Source organism: Poecile atricapillus, chromosome 1 (genome assembly GCF_030490865.1).
Source record: "Poecile atricapillus isolate bPoeAtr1 chromosome 1, bPoeAtr1.hap1, whole genome shotgun sequence".
In the NCBI taxonomy this organism is placed as follows: domain Eukaryota; kingdom Metazoa; phylum Chordata; class Aves; order Passeriformes; family Paridae; genus Poecile; species Poecile atricapillus.
The window spans coordinates 7,449,912-7,461,937 of NC_081249.1; the positions used below are offsets into that span (position 1 = coordinate 7,449,912).

The 12,026-nt window shown below is 37.1% G+C and overlaps 1 protein-coding gene across 4 annotated transcripts in view; it reads left to right on the forward strand.

The window, feature by feature from the left end:
* The window catches only part of CASK (calcium/calmodulin dependent serine protein kinase), a 188,376-nt gene that overhangs the window by 79,851 nt on the left and 96,499 nt on the right, over nucleotides 1-12,026 (forward strand). For all 4 annotated transcript variants that reach the window (XM_058838045.1, XM_058838055.1, XM_058838064.1 and 1 more), the window contains exons 3-5: nucleotides 324-429; nucleotides 6,956-7,033; nucleotides 8,326-8,398. In XM_058838045.1, the coding sequence (XP_058694028.1) occupies nucleotides 324-429; nucleotides 6,956-7,033; nucleotides 8,326-8,398 (257 nt within the window). The remainder of the gene's footprint in view (nucleotides 1-323; nucleotides 430-6,955; nucleotides 7,034-8,325; nucleotides 8,399-12,026) is intronic.

A 12,026-nucleotide genomic window follows, 5' to 3' on the forward strand; every position in this document is an offset into this window, starting at 1 on the left:
GGAGGTAATTCTGCAGTGTTGTTAAATATTTAGGATGAAAATCTCAGTGTAGTTTGCAGCTGTACATTAAAGGAACTTACTTCTGTAGAGTTCTTCAGGCTATGACCAAGGAGATCTGTTAATATGTGAATTCAAGAATCTGTTAAGTTTTGAGAGATATGTGTGTATTTGAATTAAGCATAATTAAAAATAATCTTGTCAGTGTTTTTTGTAAAGATTAATGAATTTATTAGAAAGTTCAAATGTTTATATCTTTCCAAACATTGTGTTCTAAACAGCTTGAATGTATAGCTAATCTGCAACTACCTTCTTTTCTTCCACAGATCTGAAGAGAGAAGCCAGTATTTGTCACATGCTGAAGCATCCTCACATTGTTGAACTGTTGGAGACATACAGCTCAGATGGAATGCTTTATATGGTCTTTGAGTTGTAAGTTTCTCTCCTTGATTCTACCTTTTTGTGTTGTCATTTGCTAAATAAAATCCTAAAAGAATGTCTGCTCACACCTGTAGGTTTTGTAGCTCAGAGGTCTTGAGTGCTTTGAAAATAGTTATTTCTGCCAAGTCCAGGTTGTCCCAAATAAAAAAAGAAAGTTGTCCCACTGTCTAAGGGAACACCAGGGCTTTCTAAAGGCAGGCATAACGTTTTTTTGATGGCTTCAGGGTAAGAGGACAAGTTGAAAATCTGCTGGTAGATCTTTGTCATCTTTGGGTAACTGGGGGTATTTTGTTGCAGTTGTAAAATTTTCTTTATTTTTTTTCCACGCTGTTGCTTCTTTAGCACTGCTTTTCCATTATTAGATAAGAAAGCAAGATTATTAATGTGTTTAAGTATTCTTCTAAATCAGTATACCTGTTCACGATATATGAAAAGAGGCTTTTGTCTAAAAGATTTGTTTTGGAAATTTGAATGCAAGAGTTTAGTTGTAAGAGGGAACAAAACAAGACTTTTCAGCAATGGACAACAACAATTTTTATTCAACATCAAGAAACAAAGAAGGGGGGCAGCCCCAAAATTACCATATTCTTTCTTTGAGAGAAAATTATTAGTTCTTCCTGAGTTAGGTTTTATCTGAATGGGAAGGATACAACCAGACATGTGAAATGGTCTTTTGTGCATGTTCTTTCTTTGATCTTCTCTTCCTACCAGCTCTTCTCTTTATGCTCCCTAGATAATCATTCTTAGTCAGTCTGGGCATATGTATTTGTACCTCTTAAATTCCTCTGATCTTCCTCCATTATGTTTTCTGATGGATTTGAGTTGGTGATGTTGGAGTAACCACGTCATACTGGCTTGTTAGGTAAAACTGGTTTGCCCACTAGAGCCAAGAATTTGATTTGAGATGTCCACATAAAAAATACCACGTTTTGACATGTTTTACCATTTTGGTAGTAGAAAAGCCACAACAAAAACATTCGGTAAAGCAGAAAATTGTTGTTTGCAAGTCTTCTGCGTTTTTAGATGAGTTTATAAACTTACAGGTTTGTGAAGTAATTGTTTTGTGCTTTTCTCTCTGTACATTTTGATTCAATACTGACTTTTCTTTTTATTTTGAAAATCCCAACGCATGAACTAAGGGACTTTAATTACCCTATTATGAAATAATTATATATACCTTGGGTAGTCATACTCAGATAATTAACAAGATTTTGAAATGGAAAAAAAAAGGGTTTTCTTCTATTTTTACCATGCTCATAGCTCAGAAATATGAGACAAAAGCAGTAATTATTTTTTAATGACAACCCTATTATAATTTATGTTTGTATATATAAAAAGCAAGTCTGAACAATTAGAATTACTACACAAATACTGCACCTGACTTCAGGCCACATGAAAGAAGGAATTACAAAGCTAAATTATTTGAGGGATGATGATTGTTTATCATATGTATGTCCTTGTCTCCTTTGTACACAACAATCATCAGTCTTTTGTAGCACTGATAGAAAACGTGGCAGTGGGAACACCTGTGCTCAAAATGTGGGAGGGAATAAAAGAGCTGTGGCAGGATGTGTTGTTGTGCTGGAGGGGATGCTTTGGTAAAGTGATTCAGCAGCAGACTGGTGTTTGTGTGGAGTGAGACTGCATTGTCTGAGTCTGAGCAGTTAGGGGCACACTCTGGAACTGTGACCATAAAAACAAACTTGGAGTTGGCAGAAAAGCATCCCTGTACGTGAAGGTAATTCATTTCCCCCCATACTGCTTTCTGTTCATTATGCTGTTACTGTAAGCAGCTCAACTGATTCACAGCAAATTTCTGTCTACAGCAATAAAATGTATTTCTTAGGGTCTGGTTACTCTGAGGTGACTGAAAAGGGGAAGACAACACAGATATAGAGAGAAGACATAAACCCAGCTGTGATAGGTGATTTGTGGGCTGGCAGGTGACTTACATGAAAACTAAGGCAGGCCCAGCACATGAAATGCATGGAATGACCAAACCTAAAACTTTGTGCCATCAATTTGTACATAAATGATGCATTGGTTCACTGTGGTGTTTCATAGGCTGTGAGCTGCATGGGGCAGCTGCTAGGACGACCCTGAATCTTGCCAAACCTACTGATACAGGAAAAGTACAAGTGAAATAAGCAAATGTAGCACGTACCTGGTAGCAACTGGTTGAAGCACTCAGGAAAATGTACAATTTGTGCCCAATTTTGAAAGCTTTTGTGAAAATAAGCATTTTAAAAATCAAACCGTGATTCATAGAAGCACTGATGAACAGTAGCAATGAGGTTTAACACTCAAAAAATGAGCTCTGTTTTGAACCCCTTATTCATACACAAACTCAAGCGCTCTCTAGAATGGCCTATATCTCAGATTAGTAGGCTGCATGGTGCTGCTGTAATACATTACAGTGAAGCAGGTGCTCATAAGAGACAAAGTGCATGTGTAGAATAAGAAGCAGACCCTATCCCAGGAGGTCTTATTGCTAAGGTGAAAATATTATTTTGAAAGTATTTATAAAAATAAATGCATTTGTAATGCATTGTTACTGCATTACAGATGAGAGAGGGTCTGCCTGTGCAAAATGATTTACCTCACAAACATCTCAGCTGCCCCCCAGAGGGACTCTTTACTCTGAAGGAAATGCTCCCTTGGAGGCTCTGGAGACACCTTACAGCTGAGAAGGGCCAGTTTTACTCTCTGTAACAGAGTTGCAATTTTCTTTCCCATTCTTGGTGTTATTTGCTGGCAGCTGTATCGAATCATGGGGTCATTTAGGTTGGGAAAGACCCCATAAGATCATCGAGTCCAGCCATTAACCCAGCAGTGCCAAGTCCACCACTAAACCACGTCCCTGAGCTTCACATCTACACATCTTTTAAATAACCCTGGGGATGGTGGCTACACCATTAACCTGGGCATTCTGTTCTCATGCTTGACAACCCTCTCAGTGAAGAAATTTTTTCTGCTATCCAATGTAAACCTCCCCTGGCACAAATTGAGGCCATTTCACCTTTTCTGATTGCTTTTGTTACCTGAGAGAACAAACCAACCCTGACCTGGCTACAACCTCTTTCAGGCATTTGTAGAGACGGATGAGGTCCCCCAAAAACCTCCTGGATTTATTTGGTATACAGGTGTCACTTAATATTACTCTATTGCTTATTACATTTTTCCCTATCAGTGAGAATACTTTGAGAAGGGTCACAGCTACTTGGAATATTTCTTAAAGAAAGCAAATACTCATTTTGAAGGGTCTGAAAACTAGATTTTAGACTTATGAGTACATTATTTTCAGTTTATCCTCAGTACATATAGAGTGAGAGTATTTCCATGCTGAAGAGCTCAGATACAGGAGCAGTGAGTGCATTCCAAATGTCTTGCTGTCTGGTCATTTGCAGACTATTGTCTCACCACTGTACATAGGTGGGTTTGTTTTTCTTGGTGCATTCTAAGAGAGATTTATATCTTGGGGCATTAGAAGAAGTGATCTGTTAAGATTTAGCAGTTAGGATGTATAAATAGCTTATTTAAATATAAATATATTTGTATGCATATAGCTTTGCTGTTTAATGTAGCTAACATGTAAAAATGTTTCAGGTTTAAAATCTCAAATTCATAACAGCAGTAGTTAACAGAGTTACAGTTGGCTTATTTGAGGTAAGTGAAGATGACAAGTATAGAAAAACTCTCCCATTGAAGGGGAAAATGCCATCATGCACATGCCTTGAACATGCATGGTACAAAACTCAGTAAACTCAATTATGAGCAGCATGTCAGCTCTCAATTTTTTATCTTATTTTTATTAAGTAATAATTCACTTCCGTAAATTTTAGCACTGTTTCTAAAGCTTTATCATTCTTCATAAATAAATTAAGTTGTAGGCCACATCCTGTTAGGTCTGCAAATTCAAAGCTATCATGCCCCAGTATGAAAACACAGATCTCTTATGCAATGTGCTGTCTGTTCTTCAGTCACTGCTGGTGTCAGAGCAGATTTCTGTGTACATACATACAGCAATATTTATATTTACTTACTGTGTATGTGTGTGTATATATATATATTTAAAATACATCGGTCCTGGTAAGTTCATGTCCCTTCCATGAGCTCCCTCTACTGGTGTCAGGGAATTCTTTCAGGTTACAACTGTTCTGATTTTTCCCAATTTTTTTTGCATCATCCACTCATATCTTCAGCATGAATATATTTGTATGTTTACTTCAGTGGATTTTAACTTACCTTTTTTTTCTATTTTTGTGGTTTTCACATGCTTATGCTGATAGTTGCAAAGCCTTGAGACTTCCTGAACTACCATTCTATCAGTATTCCAAAACTTTAATGCTCTTATATCATACAAGGCTTTCAGTTTCTGCTAAGTCATCTTGTAAGTGGTTGAGCTGTTGCTGAGTTTTTAGTCTGTTGGTTCACTGAATTTTCTGAGATTTTTTATAACTGAGGTTGACTGCCTTTTTTTCAGCCTCAGCTAGACAAAAGTCTCATGATTTTCAGGTAAAATTCAATATCATGTATTAAATATATTGTATCACACGGAGTGACGCAAGCCCTCTTTACACATCAAAATCTACTCTTTAAAGAAAAGATTTTGTCTTGAAAAAACTAGTGAATTGAAGTCAGGTGTTAAAATACACCTGACTCATATTTGTGCTTGGTAAGCCAATAGAGTTCATCCTAATGGAGTTAAACTTTCGAACATATTTGCCAAGAAGAAATTCAAACTGGCACTTACTGATACAAAATTTCAATGAGAAATGCTGGCATCTGTAAGTGGGAGGTAGAAATACATGTTAAAGACCATGCTGATTATAAACACCTTGTAAAATAGAAAAGTTAATGTAAAAACATTACACTCCTCCCTCCATGTCTCAGAAACTATTGATGCTGCTAAAAAGCTTCAGTGCCTCTGGATCTTTAATTTCACTGCCTTGTTACAAAGTACAGATAATTAGTCTTCTAAAGGGTTCTGCTGCTTCATGAGAATGACATATCCTTATTTTCGGTAGCTGATCATACATTTCATATATTCTACATTTGAGAAAGGGTTGAGAGGTTGACATGAGGGATTTTTTCCAATGAGACCGTGAATTCCAGGTTTATGCTACTCTCAGTGAACCTGCACCATGGCTGCTGTATGATCTCTGTGATATTCTCTGAGTGATATTTAGCCCTGTATGTGGACCTGGCATCGGGGAAACTGCTGGGAAAAAAACCTACAGATGAATGCAGTGAATACAGATTGATGCAGTGAAGAGCAGATGTGGTTTGGCAATATGGAGTTCTTTGCACTCTTCAGTGTGCTTTTCTTCTGGTCACCAGTCCCTTTTCTAGTTGTCAGTGCTCTGTCCACATGACAGTGTATTTTGCATGAGGGAGACCTTTGGGATTTATTTGGGAATTAAAGCTTCTGCACATGGCTTGTGACTCCCTGAGCAGAAGTTTGGTGTTGCAGGTATGTAACAAAGCAGAAGCGATGCTGATATTCTCAATGGCTTACTGAAACAGCCCTGGGGATGTTGGCTGTCCAAATGCCCTGGAAATTCTACCTTTTGTGTTTTTTCCTCCCTTGATTCTTTGTGAATAAAAAGAAAAGGTGTGAAGGCTGAGAATGTCATGTTACATTCAATATTCTTGCAAGTGCTTTATTAAACATGAGTTATGTGATTTCTATTATTCCTGTTAACTCTTGTTACTCTCTTCTTGCCCCATCAGGCTGTGAACATTTTTAGATACCAATCTGCCTTAGGTCCTTTCGGGAGAGGAAAAAGGAGGGCAGCAGCAGGCTGCTTTCATTTTAGAGAAATGGCAGCCTAATTTCAGACTAAGGTCTATGAATATATCTGCATCTAAGGTGTTATGCTGTTCATTGTGGGAAGTTAGGTGTTCAGAAAGATGAGGGAGTAGAGGAAAATGGTATCAAATTTCAGAGCTGGTGATACGGTTTGTGGACTGTCAGTGTTCTCAGGTGTCTGTGAGCTATAAAATCACCTCTTGGCTGCTTAATTATCCAGAGGGGAATGCCAACTGGCAAGAGTGCTGTATAGAATATTTTTTTAAGTCTTCATTTAAAATTCAAATTTAATAACATTTTTTTATTACTGCAGTCATTAGTATAGAGTTGCACTTGTAATGCTTATAAGAACACACTTAACCTAATATCAGAAGCTAACTGTTAAATTGCTGTGTCCATTTTGCAGGGCATTGACTTTTCTTGCACACCTTGTTCAATGAGCAGTTTAAGTAATAAAGTAAATGTTTGGTATTGGTAATGCTTTAAGAGAACTGTTACATGACTTGAGGGACATAAAATGGTTAACCTGTGGCAAACCATTAGATTACCCATTAAATGCTGTTTCAGTGAGTAATGCACTGTACTTGTATCTAGTACTTGATATAAGATTTGTGTAAGGGAAATATATAGATTTTTTTTTAAGCATTTTTATGAAATTGATTATGGTTATCAGTTTTAAGCATTTTTGCCTCTTTTTACCCGCAGTATGGATGGAGCAGACCTGTGTTTTGAAATTGTGAAGAGAGCAGATGCTGGATTTGTCTACAGTGAGGCTGTAGCCAGGTATTTATTATAATTTTAATTAATCCCTCAGGATAAATAGAAAAGAATGGAATATACTGTTGTACAATCTGTTAGCTAAAAGTTGAAAGTTGGAGTACTGTAAATAATTCTGTTTCCACACTCTAGATGTTTACTGCAATAATTAGCATAATCAAAGTAGAATTTTGGAGTATTTTGCCATTTACTGGTTACAGATTTGGATGAGATTACTGAGTAAAACTGTATTTCACATCCAATACCTAACTGGCTATGTTTGCCTTTATGGATCTCTCATATGATGGCATTAAGTGACTTGCCTGACAGGGTGAGAATTTTACTGGTCTTTTTAGACAGAGTTGGTTTGTTTTTTTTCTTTCTTATGTATCACTGTATTTATGGTCACTTCACCTTTTCACTTACGAGATTAACTAAGATGAAAGAATCTGCAAAATTGCAAAAGGGTAGTGAAACCCACTGTCCTAGTGGCTTGACAGTTGAGCCCAAAGCGTACAGAATTCTTTCTTTGCTTTTCTCAACATTGTAGATCTTCTAGCATCATAGAAACCAGGTTGGACAGACATCAGTGTCTGTATTTCAACCTCCTGCTCCAGGCAGGGTCTGCACAGTATTTGTGTCGTGTTGCTCAAGGCTTTGTCCAGTCTAGAATACCTCCAAGGAGGGAGATTCCACAGCCTTCCTGAGCAGCTTGATCCAATGCATTATGTTCCTATGGAAAAAAACATTGCCTTTAACCAGCTGGAGCCTCCAGAGGACAAGGATTGCCTCTCTTAGCCCACAGGAATGCTCTGATGCAGCACAGGATGCTGCTGGATGTGTTGGCTCTGCTGTGGTCAGTGATCTGTTAGGGCATCCTGGGGACACAGTGGAGAGAGAGGTTGCTCTCCAGTCTGCATCAAGCAACCCAAGACCTTGGTGCAATCCTTTTCCAGATAAATTAGGCACTGATACTCACTTTTTTCTTTCTTTTTTCTTTTATGTTTTGTTGCTAAAAAAAAATGGAGGGTCCGTGACTTCCTTGGCCTATCATGCAGAATTATTGAACATTTGAAACCTTTACAAAAACCTGGAAAGCACATATTTTTCTTTTCTAATTTCCCTCAGCTTCAATCAGAATAATTCTCAAACTTTAGATTGTATTATTATAAACATAAACTCCATTCTATTGAACTCTGTATATTTGAGGTTAAATTGGCTGATTAATTTTATAGTTAGACTCTTAAAACTTAGATTGTTAAATGTCTATAGTAGTTTTTCCTGCAGGTTTGTCATGCATAATGTGTTTGTTTTTTCAGTCATTACATGAGACAGATACTGGAAGCTCTACGTTACTGTCATGATAATAATATAATTCACAGAGATGTGAAGGTAAGGGGGCTTAATTAATTTTTTTTTCTCCACCATAATAATGCAAACTACTGAATTTCAATTTCTGTAGTTTAGAGAAGGGAGGAGCTATAGAAGAGGAATCTCTATTTGCTGAGTGTGTCTTTACTCTTACTGTGTCATGTAAGATTAAATCCCACCCTAATTCCATCAATACAGAATATTTAGGAGGTCTGTATTCACAAATTATGCATGCATTTGATTACAACTTGCTTTGAAAGTCAGTTTAATTTCTAGTTTTTGAATATTCATATGGAATCTGCTTGCATTTTTTTCTTGTTAGGAAAATGTGTATATAAATTAATTGCATAAATTAAACTAGAATTGGTAGTTTATTGGCATCAATTTGAAAGCATAATGATAGCCTTCATTCACACTAATATTTCATAGAGATGCACACACTTAAATGCTACAGTATTAGTAATATTATCTACTTCTTGGAGATAGTCCAATAAACATTTATTATTAGGAAAACTTCTTTAATATAAATAAGTTTGTGAGGAGAAATGCAGTGTTTAAGACCAGTGTGTGTACATATTGGTTTTGATCTGGTAAACTTTGTACTGTTTCTATGGATATTTATGGAAGTAATTTATCCCGAAGTACTTTAATGTAACAGGCTGGGAGTTTTAACCCACTTGACTCTCTTCAATTTGAATATGCATATTCTTTGTTAATGTCATTGCCTAAAGTAGCTATTCCCACTGCTCCAAGAGTTTGGTTTCACCCAAAGAGAGTCAAGCGTTGTAGGAATTAAGGAAAATTCTAGCAAGCTCTTATGGTGCAATTTGAGAAGTGACTCTTGGATTTTAGTGAATAGAGAAGATTGAGAGAAGGTTTACTGTGTTCAAACTCCTGCAGGTGACCTGTGAAGGGAAAGAGTACAGACATTGAACTGGTGTTTTTAATAAGGAGTCATTAGGTCTTCTGTACCCAGACATTGCAGACCATTCCCAGCCTCCTACTCCTTTCCTTTTAAAATCAAGAAGGTTATTATGTAACACATGTTAAGTTTCATGTTTTAATAGTCATTTCTTAAAACAGATTCTAAAAATGGGCTCTTAATTGCTGGTAGAATATCTCATAATATTCTGTATTAATGATTCCAGGTACTTTTAATTGTTTGGTTTTGGTACCACATGAATTTCAAAATTAACCTCATCTTGATGTTGCTGTGTCTTCATGAAACCTCCATCTGTCTTTCTTGGACCATATTCTTGAAAAAAAAACAAGTTTTAGCTTCAAGGGCCTCTGAGGGAGGCCCATTTCACTAAGGGTAAAGTGGGAATTTATTCCAGTGCTTATCCTGCCTCTTAGAACCTCAGAATCACAGGGGTTTTTTTATATACCATCCTTATAAATGAACCCGTTCAAATTACATGGATTAGGAAAAATGTCTAAGGTATCAGTCTAAAGCAGTGTAAAGCAAGTTTTGTTTTGGCAAAAGCAGTGCAGAGCTGTAGGGCTTGGGAGTAGAACACATTAAACTAACTGCAGTATCCAGGCTCTAGATGTCACTGTAGACATTGTTTTGAAAGGAAGTAGACTAAATGACCTCTTTAGAAATTACCTTGAATGGATGAAAGTGCTTTACTAAAATCTGTAAGGCTGATATAGTCAGGCTACATTTTTCTCCCTTTAAGACTTTCTGTGAATGTTATTTTGAAATGTGAAATGCTTGGTTGTTTCCTGCTGCACGGGAAAATCAGCAACCTATCGCCCATGTAAGGTTTAGGTGTCTTTCAGCTGGTTTTGTACTCCCTTAGCTCCTGTCTGATTAGAAAGTTAGGCAGTTTAGGGTAGACAGAATTCAAGTTTGCTGTTGTCTGTTGCCAGAAATTTCACCTGACTTTTCCAAGTGACTCCAGTCTGGGGCAAACTCCCTGTGCCCCACATTCACCTCTGATGACAGAATCAAAATGTGAAAGCCTTCACAAGATGGCCTGTACTTGTCCTAATTGCTCTCACTGCTCTGTGAGACCAGGTGTCTCTTGATCCTGTGCACATCATTTGACCGCCTTCACCATTGCTTAAAGGCTTTATAATCAGTGACAGTTGCACATTTGCTTCACCCTCAGTTAATGTGATCCTGCAGTGCTTGGCAGCTGGATATGGTAAGGAAAACAGAAGATGCAGGAAGATAGAAAACTCAAGACAGCTGAGCATCAGAAATGCAAATGTCAAGAACTTTTTCTCTCACCACAATATTTGTTCCTGTTCAGCCAAGCTACTGATAGAGGACTCAGCCATTCCTTTTATTCTGTCATAACCATGCTGTGTCAGGGATACCCAGTGGTGGCTGTTGAAAGTAGCAGCATTGAAAGGGAATCTTTTCCATTACCAAATGTTATTACAGAGCAGTTTGTGTACAGAGAAATCTTTTATGTAAGAGAACAACAAAAGGGAAGGGGGAGAGATGTGGGTCTGAAATGAGATTCTTGTCTTTTCTTGTAAAACTCTTGCCGCAATTTGAGTACCATTTGTCACCGGCTTTTTTTTTTTCAAAAACTTTCTCAGAATGGTTTTTATCAGTGAAACATCAAGAGGTTTTGCAATCTTTTGTGAGCCTCTATTGTTATGTAGAGCTTTCCATAGTTGCAAAAATACCTTTTAATATAACTGATGTAAGAATAATCACATCAAGATCTTTAATTGCTAGGTTTTTTTCCTTAATTCATTCCAAGTACTCCAGCTTTATTCTGATTTCCATGTAGTCTGAGTATCTGTATGTGTTACTGATTAGAAAACTGGTGTGCAGATGGGGTCAGGGTGAGCCTGTCAACAAAATGCAGACATCCAAAATTTTCATTATGGCTTTTTCTTAGTAGGTATGAATGCTTGTTTCTTATATGTGATAATCTAAACAGATAAACCTGCTAAAGCAAAAATGCACATATTCTGCCTTCTCTGTCATTAATATTAATGAATGTTCAGTAGTTCTGTGACTGAGAGTCAAAACCAGGGAGTTTTTGCAGGGAATGGGACCAAGCATTATTCTCTGCACTGTGTGTCATATACACATCTGAGTTAGACCAGGTGACCTGAGACTTGATCTGTGGATAGATTTGCATGGTGATTTTTGCACTCTACAGAACTTAACCTGTGACACAAATTCTGAGAGCGCACTCAGTTACCACTTCTGTCTTTCATTGCCTGAGCTGCTTGTAGCTCAGCATTTCAGATTTTGCTGGTAGACTTCACTACTCTTACACTTCTGCTTTTAGGCATATCTAAAAATGAGTAAAAAGTAGTATATATGTGTTTATGTGTGTTTATGTAACTTTATACTGACTATTTAAAAAATAGCCAGAGTGGAATCTATTCTTTAAGACAATCTTCCTGTTTCAATCTTTGAATACCCAAAACAAGAAATCTGTTGCATGTTACTTTCCTTCCACTCTTTTCACTTTGAAACTTCTTTTATGCTTTCTGGGGACATTCAGTAATAATTGGTATTTTTTTTTGTATTTGCTAGAACTTACTAGATCCTTGAGATCCAGTAGCAACGTCTTGGTGAGGATTTTGTTACATATTGAATTGTTGCAAAGTGATTAAGGCTGCAAAACCACTATCAGAGGTGCAGTTGAAGTGTCCTACCTGGCCACATTTT